This window comes from Nyctibius grandis, chromosome 3 (assembly GCF_013368605.1).
Source record: "Nyctibius grandis isolate bNycGra1 chromosome 3, bNycGra1.pri, whole genome shotgun sequence".
NCBI lineage: Eukaryota > Metazoa > Chordata > Aves > Nyctibiiformes > Nyctibiidae > Nyctibius > Nyctibius grandis.
In genome coordinates this window covers 33,425,115-33,444,036 of record NC_090660.1, presented here as the reverse complement: position 1 = coordinate 33,444,036, position 18,922 = coordinate 33,425,115, and the positions used below count along the sequence as shown (strand labels likewise).

Genomic DNA, 18,922 nt, shown 5'->3' with positions numbered 1-18,922 from the left:
CCGTTTCCTGAACGCGCGGGTTTGAGTCACTTGGGCTAGCTGAGGCTTTAACTCCTCCCTCACTGGGCTTGAATTTGTACGGGGAGGGAGGGAGGCAGGCGGAGGGCGCTGGGCGTGCGGCGCTGCCGCCGCCCCCTCGCCCCCTGCCCGCAGCGCCCATGCCGGGGGCCGGGCGTCCCGGGCCCGGAGCGGAGCCGGCGGCGGGGCCAGCTCGGCTCGGCTCGGCTCGGCCCGGCGGGGAGCGGCGGGAGGAGAAGTTCAAGTGCTTAAGTTGGAGGCAGATGAGATGAGGCGCGGGCAGGCCGGGCCGCGGGCGGGCTGTGCTGGGCTGGGCGCCGGGGCCGGGCAGCACGCGTGCCTCCGCCGGCGGGGCTCCGGCTCCCCCCGCCTCCCGACTTCGGGGCTGCCCGAGGGGTCTCAAACACCCGTGTGTGGTCATAAAAACAAATTTCCTTTGTAATTTCTTTTTCTTTGGGGGGTGGGGGGGGGGGGGGGCGGGAATAATTTGGAAGTCTGATAGTGTGTGGGAAATGATTACATCAGTCGGAGGGAGGGCTAGGATTGGTCTACACAGTGTGGTTTGATTCACTACCGCAAAGATTGCGTGTAACCCTTTGAGTGGAGCTCTGGCAGAGTTCTTTCCCTCCCCAGAAACAGTCCCCATAGCAGGGGCTACGTGACAGGTACAGTACCGCCGTCCACTGACACCGCCGGCACCCCGGGCGCCCAGCCGTAGGCTACAAAGGGTCGGCGGAGGCAGAGAACAAACTCAAGAGGCAATCTCTATTTAAAATGCCATCTTGTTCTTCCGACTGCTGCCTTTTACATGCCGTTGAGGTAAGATTTTTCCATATCAAATTACCCTCCAGGTTTTTGTTAGATTCGCCTTCTCTCGCTAGGATGCGGAGCCTTTTAAACGCCGAGTTGATTTAAATCTTGGACCTGCACGTTCTCCTGGAGAAATAATTTTGCGGCAAGTGTCTCTCGCTTGAGCAGAACAATGCAAAGAGGAAAGCATCTGTATAATTCAGGAGGTGGGGAGAAGGTTCCTGACTTGTTCTCGCATATCCATTAATATTTAGGATGTGCAGCGTATGCACGTTCGGTTTCAAACTACTTTCAAGCTGGGATCAAAAGAGAAGTCGGGGCAGGGAGAGAAATGTGTGGACTGTGCTAGCTAATTGATCCGCCGGCAAACTGCAAGTGGGACTTTCCCAATCGAAACAATCAAAAGTTAGTGGGGAACAAGAGAGCCATTTTTAATCTTCAGGGTCTTGGCCTGCTCCTCTGTAAATGTTCGGAGGCCTCCGACGGGATCGCAAAGAAAATTGTGTGTGTTTCACTGGATGTAATTTCTCTTGCCCACTGTTGCCAAAGTACTCTCTCAATATTGTTTCACGTTTGCTTACCTTACACAGCTTTATACAGAACCTGCTCTCTCACTTTTTCTGTGTATTGTGGTCATATTAACCCTGCTGAATCTTTGTTTAGTGCAGGGAGGTGTTGGGGGGGTGGGGAGGGGAAACAGAGCAAGGGGGCATCAAGAGAAAGTGTTATAAAGTGAATCATCCATGTCATTTGTCCTGGCTGCCAAGGTGCTTGGAACCGTCACGCCAAGAGGATGCTTTTCTACGGTAGCTGTGTGGTTTGCCTATGTTCAGAGCTGTTGATCTGTAAGTGTACCCTTTATGTTGCAGGATGTAAAAGTCTTTAGTGAAGATGGAACAAGCAAAGTGGTCGAGATTCTAGCAGACATGACAGCCAGGGACCTCTGTCAGCTGCTCGTTTACAAAAGTCATTGTGTGGATGATAACAGCTGGACTCTAGTGGAGCATCACCCTCACCTAGGATTAGGTAGGGAACGGTCAAAGGGGTGGCATGGTTACCTGGGAACATAAAATATATGTAATTCGTATTAATGTGCTTCCAGCCAGAACGTTTTCTTTCCACTGCTTTTATTTGTACAATTAGCTGAAGTCACATACGTGCTTTTTGTGTATTGCAATTTGATGTGTTAAGCGTTTAAGCCATTTTAAGTCCTTCTCTTATTTCCCACCCTCTGTTTTTTTATTATAAAAAAGAAAAATAATTGTCCAATCTTCATGCTAGCGCTCTGTTGCTACCTTGCTGTGTCTGAAGCTATTGCAAATAAACAGCTTAGGCAAATGAAGCTTGATCCTTAGAGCATGGGTCCTGTGAAACAGCTCAGCTCATCACCAGCTGGGAGACCTGGGTGGACAGACTCAGCTTTGCATACCTACAGTAATGCTTATGAAAGCTAGGCATGCTGAGGTGGGGGAGGGGGGTGGCTAAACTTGACTTCAGGCAGGGAAAAAATGGTGGCACCACCCGCAAATCCATGGGCAATTTCTGGACCAGCGGCGGCATCTGCTCTCCAGGCAGCAGCTCCTCCACCTGACTGAAATTAAGGTGTCATGGTTACAGTTTCAAGAAGGCAGCAAGAGGAAGAACTGTGGGGAATTAAATAACACCGTGAATTGGTTTAATTACAGTACCTGAAAGGATCTCATGTTATTCAGTCTTGCTTTTCCTGTTATTTTGTGGCACTGATTAGTTGCAGGGTTCTGCTGTGCAGCTTGCAGCCACATATTGCTCAGATACGCTATCTATAATTCTATGTAGCATACAGTAACGCTTTAGAAAGTGTAGCATTTGGAGTATTAGTCGATACACTTCTCGGGGAATTTTTTCGAGAAAATAGAGGAAGACAAATCATAAGATGTGATCACCAGCACTGGAATTGTGAATGCTATCTGTAGCTGACAGAGGTTTTTTATGTCTAAGAATGTAATTCAGAACCCTTACAAATAAAAAAGGAAACAATTTGCTGGAAATGTAATGCCCTAAACTGATACTGTTAAATGCAGGTAAATTCACTGCTTTACAGGATAGCACTCAAAAAAAAAAAATCATAGGATATTCTGATTATTTAATGGTTTTATTGGATATCTCTCCTAATATAGAAATATGTGAAAAAATTAACATGAAACACTCATTTATATATATCTGTGATGTACTTTCAGTTCTGAGGATGTAGATGAGGTGAAGAATTAAGGTATTACAGAATCTTTATCTCCATAGCTTAATATGCCACATGCGCGCTCCTAACAACCTTTGCAAATTTTCAGTTTTATCAATGCTCATTAAACTACCAGGCTCTCTTTTCCTATATTCTCTTTCCCATCACTGCTGATTACCAAGGTATTGTGTAAACAGAAGCCTTCTCCTTTGTAACCAACATCCTTCTCCTGCCAGATTCATTCAATGATGCCACAATTCAGTGTTTGTGACATCACAATAGCTTCCATGGTGACTAATTGTGCTGTCAAACTCTGGTGTGTGACATCTCTGAATGAATCGGGCAGGAGGCTGATTAGGAAATCAAAAGCTTCTGTTTACACACAAATAACTTGGTAATTAACAATGATGGGAAAAGAGCAAGATACTTATCAGGCTGCATTTATATACATGGGGACCTGCCTGCCTTGGACCTCTGTTTCACACTGAAGCACAAAGCGGGCCCCCCTGTCCCAGAGAAACCGGATGTGCAGGTTGGGGCTTCAGCAGCCACCAAACTTTGTTCTGCAAGGACCGCTTCAGAGCTGTCCTCTGTAGGCCACAGTAGATCTGTGTGACAAGTAGTGCAGCCTTTGAGGGTGTAAAGCGAACAGACAAAGAATAAAGGATTTAAAGCGTCAAAAAAGATGTAATGATACAGATTTCACATATTTGAAAGCGTGTGGACAGAAAAGGGAATACAAGAGTTCATTTAACAGGAGACAGCAACATCCGGTTTCTTGTGTTTGGGGACCAAAGTATACACTGTGACGTATTCAATAAACTTTAAATACCAACTTTCAAGCGTTCACCCAGTTTTCGTTGCAGTTTGAATTTTTTGTTATACAGCTGCTTATTTCTAGCTTCTCAGTAGCTTAAATGCTTCCCTGTATTACAGGGACTGTCAGATCAAGGTAGTAATCTGTCTACACCTTGGGTGAAGTTATTATCAGTTATTATCATTATTATATGTCTGACGTTCCATATTTTTCCCTCTAGAAATAAGATTGCTAGTATAAGTACGAAACAATGGCAAATAGATACTTAGCAGTATGGAAAGAAGTACGGTTTAAGAGCGGTGAGAATTCTGTGTTTCTAGAAGACGTTATTTCTTACTCAAGACATCCTTGCTGACCTAGTGCTGTAGGTGGTAATCTTGAAGCCCACCAAAAGAAGCAATTTCCTTCATTAAGTTCACTATCGTTTTTTTTTTCCCTCTGGTCTTGCCTAATATTACTTTCCAAAAGAGCCCAGTTTGCAGAACCAATTCATCTTTTCACCATTGGGCAGACTGAGGACAAGAGCAAATTTTGGAAGCAGCTGCATATTTGTCATTGTGGTGATCTTATAGGTCCCAGTTTTTAAGGAACTTTCACCTGACTGCTTACTTTGCACACGTAGTCAAGTGCATTCCAAACAACACATGTGCTTGCAAATAACTTCAGACAGGTATTGGACTGCACACAGTATTTGTCTTCTCACTGGAGGCAATGGCGTGACAATTCACCACCAGACTGGCTTAGATTTGACAGGTGGAAATGGTTCCTGCTGCACTGTACCACTAGTATCTGTGTGGTAAAGATTTGTGGTCAAGATTTAAGCAGTCTGTGAAACTTGAATTGGTCCCATTATTTCATTTGCAACTAGAAATATACCTAACCTGTTCACGAAATGTGGTATTTCCCTATGTGCTACTCCGTGCTTAACTATCATCAATTTAGGATGGGAACTGAGATATCTGTATTGGGCATTAACAGAAATAATAATAATGATGAAGACAGACTGTCATGATAGTATGTGCCTGGACACTGAAAGAACCCCTCCCTATAAACTTCATTTTTCCAGCTCCAGAATTGACTGTACATCTTATCTAATATAGTTGAAGCAGGAAAGAAAAGTAGTAGGGCTCTGAAATATAGGTAGGCTTAGAAGAAAGAATTGATGCATAGTTTTGTATATAGATTTTCTTGTTTACTTTTGCATTGAATTTGATTTGCCTAATCTGAACAAATTAAAAGTGGAACAGTTAGACACAGCGCTTGCTAAAATACAAAAACAGGGCGGGCTGTTTCACACTTCGGTCCACCTGTCATTTGTAGTGATTCTTTAATTGAGAAATTTGAGCCATGCCTGCAAGTTGTTCACGATGGAATCCAGCTCCTTTTCCCATCTTGTATCACTTCTACAGTTCTGTAGAAGTTTAGATAATAATAAAGGGCATTTTTGGGGGAGGAAAAAAAAAGTCTGTCTTGTTTTTCTAGGAAGTGTGTAGAGGAGACTGAGTTGAACCTATCAGATAAACTTAAAGGAGACATTTCTGGTCACTTCAGCAGCAATGCCACTTGAAGACAGATTGACCTATTGAACTTAACAGACTGACATCTCTGCTTCTAGTTTTGTAGCAGGAAGCTCAGAGCAGGGCTGAGGTTGAGTTGCTGGTGTGTCAAGTGGCAGTTCATCCCATTTGTACTAATTGAGTGCAAATTACCAAGGACTTCCCAAGTGTACAACTTCTATGAAGTAGTAGCAAACTGACATGACTAGCTTCCTTTTTACATGCACATGCTATGAAATGCCTCACCTTTTCTTCAAGATGGCTTTTACCATCAAAATGAAAATGTAAACATTAAATCAGTGGGAGTGTCACCACAGAATCTCAAAAGGGTCTTGATTTAGTAAAGAAATACATATGGATCAGTTGCCTAAAGCATCTAAGAAACAGTCACTGGGTATATTTACACGAAGTGACTATCAAAATGCAAAACAAATTGACAAATGTTCATCTATACTGCATTTCCTCAGGACAGAATGAACAGGATGTGGTTTGTCCCTGCCCTTTGGCGAGCAATCTTCAGTGTGTTAGTAAAGCGAAGACCGCAGCTTTGCGCGATGACAGAAGCAGGACACGTGGTCTTTCAGGGTTCATACTGTGATGAAGATTCATACTAACATAATTAAATGTTTTTTGGAGGAAGCATAATTTAAAAAACAGAAGGACCCTCCACCCTCAGGCCTACTGTCCTCATCACAGTGTGGAGGAGATTTAACTTAACCAGTTGCCTAAAACCATGATAGTAGCAATAGATCAGCAGCAATATCTGAAACTTCACCTGTGAAGCCCGGAGATAATGTGGAGGTTTAGGTGATGAATGCTCAGGTGGTGCAAAATGTCCTTAATCAACTTGCTACCAACAGCAGTATTGTGTTCGGTAGTCGAAGAACTACCCCTTAAAGGTGGTGTTTTGGCCAATGCACTAAGCAGCAGCTCTTTATTTGAGAGCAGCTTCGTATGGAAAATCTTCAATGTTAACCCCTTGAAACACAATCTCTAGCAAGGCTGGACATTGCAAATGCGTGCTGAATGCTGCAGTCGTCAATGAGCTGGTGATGACTGGCAATCTAAATGCAGGTGAAAAAGACAACAGGATCATTCAGAGAGAGGTTAAATTTTCAATCAAAGAACTTACATTAATCTGCTAAGTTGAATAATTCAAGTGACATTCAAGAGCATGTTAGTTTTTGAGATACCAATGACTGCTTGCTTTCTATCCTGAAAGCACCCCAGGAGAACTTGGGTGGCAGCCTGGCATTTCTAACCGTGGGAATGCAGGAGGCAGGAACATGAAGTGGGCAAGGGACTTCCAAACTTCTTTGGCCAGCAAGTCACACGCATTTTGGATAGAACTTTGTGAAAGTTATTTTTTGTTTGACCTATTTTTTTTTTTATTTCCTATTATATAAGGAATGAAATTACTATTAAGACTTTTGAAAAATACCTAAATATTTTCTCAGAAACTTTTGGAGATTTGCCAAGATAATGAGTTCATTAAGTAGTGCACACTTAGCCCAGTTGCCTTCTTTCGAGTTACTGCTTTCAGTGAATTGGGTTTGTTAAGCTATCTGTTCATGCTTTGATGTGCCATTCTTTTGACCGGGGAAGTGGTGGTTACGGGGAGTTACCTTGTAACCAAATCTAGAGCAGAAAATTGCCCTGTCATGTGTACAAAACATTTGTCTCTGTCTATTCCTGTAAAGTAGATCCTGTGACCTCTTTCATAATAAACCCCATTGTCTAGCATCTACAATAAAGGCCTGAAGTTCACCTTGAAATGAACTGGTTTTATAGAGTGTGATCAAATAGGACACTGTATTTCTGTGATAGTTCAAGACCTAACAGTGGCCTTTCTGCAACTTTTTTCCCCTTAAATCTGTCCACCTTGCCAGTTCCACAGCATATAGCCAGCACCAAAAGAAGAGGTTCGTGTGTATTATTTAAGCTACTGCGCACAAAAAATTTTATGTTCTTTCTCAAAAGTCTGTGCTTCTGAAGCCCTGTTGCAGGAAATCTTTGAAGAACACTGCCATGTAACATTAAATGTTGTAATACTTACGGCCTAGTTCCTCTGAATGGCTCATGGCGATATAGTTTGAAAGCTATGGTATGTTTTGTTAACTTCTTAAAAAGTAACAGAATTACACTGGATTGTTTTACTCTTGTTCTTTGGAAGTTGGTCTCACTGTTTCTGCTGGTTGTCTGTGTGTTAACATCGTGTTCTTTTTCCACAGAGAGGTGCTTGGAAGATCATGAGCTCATAGTTCAAGTCGAGTCCACAATGGGAAGTGAAAGTAAATTTTTGTTCAGGAAGAATTACGCAAAATACGAATTTTTCAAAAATCCCATGGTGAGTCTCATTACTTAGTTGTTTATACCACAGAGAGAGGGATGGATTGCAGTAGCATTGCTGGGCGCTGTTATGTCTTAAACATTATTTAAAAAAAAAACAACCAACAAACAGAATCTTTCCAAAGAAATGTTAACCAATGTTTAAATTCCTTGTACTCTCCTCCCAGCCTAAAAACCTCAAGTGTTTTCAAGTTACCAAATATACTTGTTTCAAAATGGCTATTGTTACGTTGGAGAGTGACCAAGACAGGGAAATCTTTGTTGGTTTAAGAAAAACAATCAGAAGTGCAATTTACTTATTATTGTCAAAGTTATTTGATTTGAAGCAAATTGATCGCATAGCGTGCGGTATCCAAACCTTTTAATTTCTGACAGTAGGAATTAAAAAAAAACCCTCTGGGTAACCCCTAAAGCACTTACTGCATAGAAGGAATTTCCAGTTTATCATTATATATGTTGAACAGTGTATCACCTATGGCTGTGCTTTACTAGTGTGCTCTGCCTTCTTTACTGATCATAGTAACTCGCCCTCTCTATGTCCTCATGTATATCCACGCTTGAAAAGTGTTGTGTGTCATAGCTATACTTATTCCTGGATTTGAAAGATCCTTTGAATGATGTAATTTTAAACTGTTTGCAGTGTAACTGCTTATTTGGGGATGATTTTTCACATTTTATCTAAACAATTAAGTCGCAACGGTCTGTTGAAATGAACCGATGTCAGCTGGTGCGACCCTTCTAAATAGCTGAAGAAGGATAATCCAGAGGGGGTCTAGATAAGAACAGATTTTGGGTCAGTCGGGCATTTGCGGTGCCAGAAGAAAAACGATACATAAGGTCACATGAAAACTCATTGCTGAAGTTAGTGCAGATGATAAATTCATTCCTTTCTTCATAGACGCTAATGCACAGTTGCTGCATCCTCACACATGTGCTTGCACATACATTTGTCATCTGCTAGCGCCTATTTCAGAGGCTGTGCCTTGACTTACTGTGTGAAACATTTCTGTACATGGAGTGTCTGTAATTTTTCACTTCTGTTGATCTTCCCATCTGATAACCTATGAACATCTGAGTGTTGTACAGAAATTTTGGTATCATAGGAGCTAGCACATTGGTTTCATGTGGTATACTTTAATTAATAACAGAGCATGGGAGTAAAACCCAGAATGCGAAGGCTCCCTATCCGTTGCACTAGCTGTTGCCATATGGCACTGTTTCTACTCGAGAGACTGGTAAATGTTAGCTTTCGTAATTCATTGTGCAACTTACCTGGCAGAAGGGTGATTCCTCTTCAGCCCTTCTCTTTATGCCCTAAATACTGAAATGTATATTGCCTGAAGAGGGACAGATGTTCTAAACTGGAAACATTTTTGTTGTGGTTCATCTTGTTATAATCAGTCATTGTTTTATTTCAGGCATTTCTGCATGTCTTCATGCTTCAAATAATGTTTAAAAACTTCAAGAATGACTTAATATAATTGCTGTGTATAGTAAATTCAGTGTACCGAATTATATAGGTATTTTAAAACATGGCAAATGAAAAGGGAAACTGGAGGAATAAATCTGAAGTCAAGTCATCGATTTAGCAGTCAGAAAACTGTCTGACCTTTGTCATCCAAAGATTCAGTATGAATGAGATATTGTACCAGATGCCTGAAATCTAAAAGCTCTGTAGAAGCACCTGTTTGTGTGTTAAACAATATTTGCTTCTGTGTTTTTGTGGGATGGGGGAAAGGAGGTAGATGTCTGCTTTGAGAATATTTAGATCTAGCACGTGAAGCAGGGCAGAGCCTAATTATTGCACATGTGTTCTCGTTCAGTTTTTATTATTTCATTTCATGGAATGACCTATCGTCACAAGAAAAAACACTGGGCTCTGTTATGTTACCCTGAAATAGAAACACATAGAAATAGATTTTGCAAAGGGCTTCTCACTTCACAGATTGAAGGGTTACAAGCCCTGAGCATAACCTGGCTGTTGAACAACCAAATGAAAGCATCAACAGTGATGATGCCAAACACATGAGCTCTTTCTCATAATTAAGGTCTGTGAATGGCACTTCATTTGGAGCGTTCTGAGGGACTGAGCAGGTTTTAGGGTCAAGAACTGTATTTTGAATAGAAAGAGAGTGCTATCAAAGGTAAAGGTGTACGTACTGTAGATCCTGCAGCATCCACACCTGAGACTTCTTTTGATGCATTTGCATCCAGCTTACCCCTGTGAGTGTAGAGAAAACTTGTTATTCCTCCTGCTCTGCATCTTCCACATGGCAAGTTTGTTTGCTGAACAGCCTTTCTGGATGGGGAGGGAAGCCCAGAAATTTGGTGGCAGAATGTGCAATAAGCAAGGAGTCACTGCGTATCCAACCCGCAGGACCATTCATCCTGTCCTTTCCAGAAAGCAGAGGCTGTTAGAGATCCCCAAAAGCCCTCAGCAGAAGAGGAAGCAATGGGAAAATGCACTTACAAAATGCTGCATATCAGATATTTTAAAAATGCACATTCTGTCTGCATGGGCATTTGGTGAGCAGAAGGAAGGGAAGAACTGCACTTGAAAGCCCCCGGTATTACTTTGTGTGTCAAGGTATCTCCAAACTGATTTAAGAGTGGTAGTTTCAAAAAATTAATGACTGGAATAAAATGCCACTTGTTCTATGTAAAAGTGTTCAAATATAATGTGACTTCCAATTGTCTTCTCTTTTTGTGTCTAGAATTTCTTTCCAGAGCAAATGGTTGCCTGGTGCCAGCAAACAAATGGCAGTATCCCACAGTCACAACTTTTGCAGGTACTGTAAGTTACCCGTACGGACAAAGGAAGTTTTGGAGCTGGAGGGGAGAGGTTGAGAGGAAGGAAGGGAGAATTCAAAGGTCTGGAAATAGCTGGTCAAGAGAGACCAGTGTAGTGAGGTAGCACACGGTACTAATGTTGAAAATACCTGACAAAGATCTTGCCCAGTGGCGTTGAGGTGTAAGTTATAAACACAAAGTATTCATAGCTATGTTCATACATATTTATTCCATTAATATTCAACTACCTGGTTTGGCCACATATTGTTGTTCCTAAAACAGTCTCAGCAGATATATTTCTAGAAAAACAAATACGCCTTATAAAAAGCAAAACAGAAGTACTCTTCTATACTTCACATCGTAGCATAGGAGAAAGTGTAAAAATGTAAATGTACGTTAGAAGATGGGCTTGAGATGGTGAGAGGTTTTGCTTTTTATGTGCCTGGCGAGAATTAACAATAAGGACCAGCTTCCCCATGGTTCAGCCAACTAGCTGCTCTTTTATATAGGAGAATAATTCCCTGAGAAGTAAGTGCAAGTAGTTACAGAAAATTGTATGTAGTATTTGCAAAGTTATCCCATTTAAAGCTCCCCAAGTTAAATTACAGGGATGTGTACCTTATGCATATGTGTTGGTAGAGTTGTGTAATCTGCATGGCAGTGGCAAGTGCACTGAGTTTATACTGAAGTTTGATGTTGCTTTGCAGTTTCTTGCTTGCTCATGAAGGAACTGTGGTGGTAGCACAGTTGTTTGGCCTCCAAGGATGGTGCTGAAGGGTGGGCTACCTCTGACCAGTGACTCATTCACTTAAACCTCTCAATTTAAGCAGTCCAATCTAAAACCTGTACCCTAAATCTTTTTTTGCTTTAGTTTTTTTTTCCTCAAATGGGAGACATTCAACTCATGAAGCCAAATTAAAACACAGTTTATTAAAAGAGCAATATAATAAAAATATAAGACTGTGATGCCTGGAAGACAGTACCATGAATAACAGGCAAATTATAAAGCAGAAGGTGTGAATATGAAGAAAATATACGTGCAAATAACTGATTTTAGCTTGATTTCTGTCATTTTGCATGTTTGCAATATGCACTGACTCTTCGCTTATATACAAAAGTTTCCACTGACTTTTGAGCCAGTGCACTCATTTTGTCCTGTAACACCAAAACCCATTAATACTGGCTCCAGGTTCACTGAGAATGATTTAAAACATTAGCATCCACTCTCAGCTGGGAAACGAAACAAACATCAAACCTATTTTCGGAATTAAAAATGAAAGTCGTGTGCAATGAGGTTGCAGTGGAGAACCAAAACTGGCGTGAACAGGTGTTGCCACAAACTGGTGGGAACAGAGGTGTTCACACCTTGGACCCTTTCTCTGCAGTGTAAGTAGAGAGTTGGCTTTGCTTGTTAACACGAGCAGCGGGACTCCCTAAAAGAGCTAGATGTTCTTGAAGATGGAAAAGTTTCAAACCTAGGGTAACTCAAGCAGTAGGGAAAGGAAAACCTTACAACCTTGGGAGATACAAGAGTTTGCTTCTGGGAAGGCCCAGTTAGGCACAGGCCTGGAGAAGCGTAAGTCACAGGGGTTAGCAGCGCGAGAGGGTGGGGGAAAGAGGATGGGTACGTTCTCTTTGGTTCGTTGTTTAGCCATAAAAAAACGATCTTCCTTAAAGCATTTATATTAAGATAGCCCTTTTCCTGTTAAAAAACGCACAACCATTTTTCATCATTTCAATGACAGTTGTAATTTGTTGAAGGTAAACTTCCTGCAGTCTAGTAGTCATTAAGCGTGTTGCATCTGAGGCCACCTCAAACATGGAGCAAGTGTGCTGTTTTTAATTATACACAAAATAGAGAAGAATATTAAATATCATCTGACAATATCATATTTTTAGTCTTAACAATAGCATTAAAACCAGCAGGATCTCTTTTCCTTAGTGTCAGCCTGGCTCAGATATGCAAAAAAGTTTGCATCTTAGTTTACTTTTGGTTTTATCTAGCTGGACAGAGAGAACATATGTTTTACTTTTGGTCTTTCCCCTTTCACAGTTGAGAAGTGGATTTGTAGTACAAATAGCAGGAAAATTGACTGTTCTTTTCCATTCTGTTCGATGAGATGGGGAGGAGGACTGGAAAAAAAATTAGATTTTAATGCAACTAAAAATTCTGAGACAGGGCACTGATTTTTGGTTTTGTTTCCTGTGGGTGTTGTCCACCAAATAACACCAAAACACAACTCTCAAGAATTGCAGAGGCATCTAGGCCAACCAGGTTTATGCATTTTTCTTCCTGCTGTTGAATTTATTAGTTTGGCATTTAACTTACAGAGCAAGCCCTCTTGTCATTTAAAAATCTGGCCCATTGTAGTAAGGGAGCAATCCATCAATTCGCTAACCATAGTTAATACTTCCTTCCTTTGATGTATTGTAAATCAAATGATCCCATATGTGGTCCGTCTTATTATGTCAGGAACTTAAATACTTCTGGATCTTGAAGTCTAGTATAATTGCTGACACTTATTTGACTGCTCTACTCTTCATTTTGAGTTAAATATTCTGTTGTCTGTCATGCCTCTTGTCTTGGGACAGGTGCATATGCTTTATAAGACTTTAATGTGAGAAATCCTGAAATGCACTGTTCCCATTCTAAAACTTTGGGATAAAGTTGCAGATTTTGGCCAATGTTTCCAAGTTAGACTAGTTGCCAGAATCCTTTTGACAAGGTATTACTTTAAGAATTAATAAGCTTACTTTGTGTCCCTTCAGGCCAGCTGCAAGAAGAATGGGGATACAGAGAAATGGTTAGCCTGTTGGAGATTCAAGTATTGACACAGAGAAGAGGAAAATGCCAGCAGCAGGAGGAGTTAGCTGGGTAGATGTAATGGGAGGAGCAGGCATATCCATTTTGGTCGTAAATCAGTTTAAACATCTAGGTCAGTTTAAGCATAATGTGAAACTGCGCCCCAAGTCAGCAAAGTGTTTTGCCATTTGCTTCTCTGTTTTGCAAACAGAGTAACAATTTTCTGATCCATCTGTAGGACACAATCCTCATTTACATTTTCTTCTCCCAACAGAACTTTTTAAACTCCAGTAGCTGCCCTGAAATTCAAGGTTTCTTGCATGTGAAAGAGCTGGGTAGGAAATCATGGAAGAAATTGTACGTGTGTTTGAGGAGATCAGGACTTTATTGTTCTACAAAAGGAACTTCAAAGGTAAGATTAAAAAAGAAGTTGCACAGTACTAGCATGTGAAAGCAATTTCTGCTTGTACAGTGGGTACTTTTTGCTGGTTTTTAAATATCTGCACACAGTGTTCCCTTTTTTTATCACATAGACAAGGATAAGCAAGTCATGATCAAATGACAATCAAGCCCTGGGCTCTCAATGGATGAAAATAGCTATATAGCATTGTTATATAATAAAACCAAACTAGCCGGACAACATAATTGTGGCTACTGCAGTCGTGCTAACAAAGTTAGCAAGAGAAATCATGCTCTCCAAGCACATGGTTCGTGAATTTAGTTTAAATGATACCTTAAACAATATTTTATATTATCAAACTTTCAGATTTCTCAGGAGCAATGTAATAGGCTATGCCATTTTTAATGTGATGTGTTTGAATAAGTATTTTGTCAGCTTCTTGTATAAAGCACCTTCTGTTAGTAGGCTGATATTTAGAAGGTGACATGCGGTGCCCTCCTTGGGCTGCCTGGGAGAGGAGCGCAGTGTTCGTACAGTGCCCTCTGTTGGAGGCTGGTCTTGAGAGACTGGAAAGCTTGCAACAAGGTCTTCCAAAAGCTTACACTTACCTATGGTAAAACACGTTGTTTCCCCAGGAGCCAAGACATTTGCAATTGTTGGCTGACCTAGAAGACAGCAATATCTTCTCATTGATAGCAGGCAAGAAGTTGTACAATGCACCTGCAGAGTATGGATTTTGTATAAAGGTAATTCTTCTAATTAAGTTCTTCCAAAGTTCAAGACGGTGTTGGTAGCTCAGAGTTCCCCCAACCCCCAGCTAAATGGGATTTGTATGTAAAACACTGCAAGCATTTCTGTCATGAGGACTTGATCTGCAACGTCTTTCATTTGGCAGGCATGTCCTGTGAATCTTGCCATCGTTTTACGTGACACTTTTATCACTTTATCTGGTGCTCCTTTGGCTTGGGAAATTTCTGTGCAAGATCATCTCAGTGCTGAAGAATGGTGTGCCTGTGAGGTGGCCTTGGTTCACCTCACAGATGAAATTTTTTTTCCAAGTACTCTAATTGAATAGAAAAGTTTCTCTGGACAGCAAGCACCAAAACGATAGAGCAACAAAGGGTCAAGCTCCAGTCAGGTGTAATTGTACTATTATTGTGGGCCAGAGGTTTGCATTTATTTAAAGAAATTTGTCTTGGAAAATGGAAATAAGAATAAGGAGTTGCCTTTGAGGATTTTAAAGACTGTTGTGCTGATAGATAGGTTTGGAAAGTATTTCAAAGCTCCATGTAATTTTCTGAGAAGAAAATAAGGCTGGGAGCTAATTTTATTGACAGCAGTGAAGTAGTCTCCTTCCTAGCAGCCATTTCAGAGCTAGACAACATGGGTTTGCCTCAGAGAGTAGACCAGCTGCGGGACAGATGCTGAACTGATGGAAGCAGACTTTCAGTAACCTTCAGTTACAGAAACTGGTTCTTTGTCTTGAAATAAGGGCTCATAAAACTTCTCACAGTTCTAAAAAAAACCCTCAAATGCCTTGGTTCTAGTTTGAGCATGACCCAAGTACCTTGTTCCTATGAACTGCCAGAACTGCAGGGTGTTTCACAGCAGGCACTGACATTTGTCTTACTGGACCCAGCTGAGAAAGTGATTTCTTTTAAAGCATGCTCAGACTCTCATGAGCTTTAATTCAGGGTGATGTGAGCTCTTTCTGGCCAGTTCTTAGACTAATACTGTACCTGCCTTTACTCTGCAGTAAACTTAGTGTGTTATTGGTTTTCTGCTGAATGTAGCTGACTTCCTTCTAACACATTATAGCCCAACAGAGTGAGAAATGAAACTAAGGAACTGAGGTTATTGTGTGCTGAAGATGAGCAAAGCAGGACGTGCTGGATAACCGCCTTTCGACTCCTCAAGGTACCTATCCTCTTCTGTGTGAATAGAGCTACACCTATAGTTAAGTTGCATTTGTTATTTTGTTCATCAGAAAATACCTGGATGTTCTTAAACATCATCTGTCTCCAAAACAATACAGCTAAGAACAAAATGCCAGGTAGACCTGTCTGTCCTCAGCTTTTAAGCACAGGACTGAGCTTAATTCCTTCCACATATGAATCAAGTATAATTTTAGTTTTGGAGCCAAATTTTTGATATGTGAATGAATCAAAAGAACTGCTTAACAAGGTATTTGCAAGTTACCATAAAGCTAAAGAAAATGTTTTGATAATGGTAAGTGGTTATCTTAACCAGAACAGAGTGCTATCTAGAGCCTTCACAATTTTTTCAGTTTTCTGAAGGTTCTATTTAAAAAAGTAACAAATATAAGCAACCCTATTCATATCTGAGAGCAAACAATGAGATTTCTTTATATTATGGTGAGGCTTCACGTTTTTTTTAAACAAAATCAACATGAAAGGAACTGAGGAGGAAGTAGACTATTTTGTGCTCTTTGAAGCAGAGAACTTCCTGATCTTCATAGGGAAATGTGTAGAAGTTTTGGTTTGGTTTTAAATCTTTCCCTGAAGATGCTGCCTTGAAAACTACTGTGTTCTTCTCTGTACCTTACTACATCCTCCCTCATATCAAAGGGAATATGCAGATATATTAAAAAATATAATAAATATGTACAGATAATGTGTTATGCATGAAAATCCCACCTCTCTTCCACACAGTTACCCTACTCGCTAATATTCTATGTCGAAGTGTAACATACAAAATGTGATAAAAAATAGAGGCATGCACAAAGTGGTACTGCAGTACTTGATACTAGATACATGTCCACCAAAATAGGATGGAGAACCTTGAGCTCTGTCAACTTTGGCTCTCTCTGTAGCAAACAGATAATTTCAGATTTGGAAATGAGGTCATGGCTGTTCGCTCTGGCCGCTGAGGTCAGCACACCTGCATCCTGCTGGTGGCTGCTTTGTGCCAGGCTGTGCCAAAACCGGACATGTAGCCCAGGGGCGCTGCGAGCACTTGGTCTCACTGTCCCGAATGAACAGAGACACCTTTCCTGCCTAAGGAGCAGCCCACATCAGCAAAGCCTTCACACCCCTGTCTGCCAAAATGCCCTTTTCCCTAGCAGCATTTCACACCCACCTGCTGAGGAAGATGCATTCCTGCAGCACGCGTCCAAGGAGCTGAAAGGGAGTGGGTACATCAGAAAGAGTATGAGGTTTTATCGCTTCCCGGTCCACGTGTGACATTGACTAGGAGAAGCCACAGAGATTCCCGTTGCTGCATGAGCATTGTTTACTCCTCCCCTCCCTTTCAGAAGAGTTTCCCTCATTTGTTTATCCTCAAGACATGATGAATATTTGCTACAATTACCTGTTCCTCTCCCCGTGCAGACTGTCCATCATGCAAAACCCTGTAAGCACGGGGAAAACAAATCAGACTCCTAGGCCTACGGATAAGAAGACGCAATGCTTATTCTCTATCTACATTAAGTGGTCACCTTCCAAACCAGAGCACATCTCTTTGAATGCTCTCCAAATATTATCTTATTTGTTAATTGAAAGAGATTCTGTGGTGCAGTACAGAAATTCCTCCTTTAAGTTGGTACGAAAGCAGGTGCACTAGCCATAGTATGGGCCAGGATGCAAGAAGCAATCCCAGTTACAAGATGCATATTTGATTTCTGTGGAGCTGATACCTCTGTTGGCTATCATAATCTGCTCTCCGTTTACGTAACATGACTTAACTCATATTTAGTACACAGTTATGGTAAGGGTTTTAGTCCCCAGGCAATTCCAAGTCCTTCCTCTCAGCTGTCCTTTACTTTCCCTGTTTACACAGAATTTTGTATTGTGGGGAAGGTGCTTAGATGATCAGATAATTGTAGTGAATTATGCCTTGAAGATACCACTTGTTCTGAAGAAATTAGTTACACGTTGAGGCACTAGTGTTCCTGAATGGCAATGAAAAATCTTCACAGTGTACAGAATTAGCAATTCTTACCAAATATGTAGACGTGCATCTTGCTGTGACTGTTAAGAGGAATCTTTCTTTGCAGTGCGACCTGTGGCAGCAACGGTACTGTATGGCAGTAATTTCTGTATACTGGCATATAACAGTCACCCTTAGGCAGTTAGCACTAGGGGAAAAAAAGGGGTTGTTTTTAAGGAACACTGAAAGATGATTAAAGGTATATAGTGAGGGAAAATTAAGGCTGTGCCCCAAGGCTGTGGTCACGAACCTCCTTTTTATTTATGTAGTGATTTAGCTTCCCATAGTCATATATTACTCTGTTTACAAAATTATATATACCATTTCAATTAGAACATGCAGTAAGCAATGTTGCTATACTTCAGCACTGTGCCTCTAGGGAAGGCACTGAGTAGGTGTTTTCCTACCATCCTAGCTACTAGTGTTGCTAAAATTTATCACGTTCAACAAGGAGCATGACTGGAATTCAATCACCTTATTTTTATAAGGATGAGAAAAGTACCAAAAGTGTTCTTTCCTGCTGAAATTTAAAAAAAAGAGCTAGTGAATTAGAAAGGTTCTTATTTTTCACCGTTACGAAAACCAAGTTTGAACATCTTATGCAGAATTTTTTTTTAAGTTCACATTACTAGAGGGTAAAAAGAGGGGGAGTTAATATGTGTGTCCTGACCTCGAGTGAAAGCTTGTATTCTACAAGGAAAACATGGTGATAGCTGAGAGTGGCAGAAATTACCTGTGTATTTCACTCAGGCTTGTAAAAGTGCTGTCTTTTAAATAAAACTTGTCATGCATATTTCCTGCTCGATTGCCACCTGCCAATCACTATTACTCAATGCAAATTGCTTTGGGACAGCTTCTGATCGTGAAAATAATAAACTGGTGGCACCTTGCTCTAGTGTAAGTGGTATTATGAAATCACTACAGTTTTTTTCCTAGGGTGTATATTTGAATAATAATGCCCTTGCATTTCTGTTGGCAGTATGGAATGCTACTGTATCAGAATTACAGAATTCCCCAGCAGAGAAAAGCCATGCTTCCACACTTCTCCACTCCAGTAGTAAGTAATGAACTTTACCTCAATAATGTATGACATTGGAAAAGATACATTTGCTTTTGCATTTTAAAAGTGGAAAATTTTACGCTAAGAAATGCAAATTGAGCATTGTGTAGCAAATCAATGTAAAATTCACGTTTCACACGAGTACAGTTTACGTGGCTG

General features: G+C 40.9%; 1 protein-coding gene across 4 annotated transcripts in view; it reads left to right on the top strand.

The window, feature by feature from the left end:
* GRB10 (growth factor receptor bound protein 10) overlaps nucleotides 1-18,922 on the top strand; it is a 150,962-nt gene that overhangs the window by 122,613 nt on the left and 9,427 nt on the right. For all 4 annotated transcript variants that reach the window (XM_068396891.1, XM_068396889.1, XM_068396890.1 and 1 more), the window contains 7 exons: nucleotides 1,698-1,854; nucleotides 7,645-7,760; nucleotides 10,477-10,551; nucleotides 13,630-13,767; nucleotides 14,391-14,501; nucleotides 15,574-15,672; nucleotides 18,683-18,760. In XM_068396891.1, coding sequence (XP_068252992.1) covers nucleotides 1,698-1,854; nucleotides 7,645-7,760; nucleotides 10,477-10,551; nucleotides 13,630-13,767; nucleotides 14,391-14,501; nucleotides 15,574-15,672; nucleotides 18,683-18,760 — 774 coding nt within the window. The remainder of the gene's footprint in view (nucleotides 1-1,697; nucleotides 1,855-7,644; nucleotides 7,761-10,476; nucleotides 10,552-13,629; nucleotides 13,768-14,390; nucleotides 14,502-15,573; nucleotides 15,673-18,682; nucleotides 18,761-18,922) is intronic.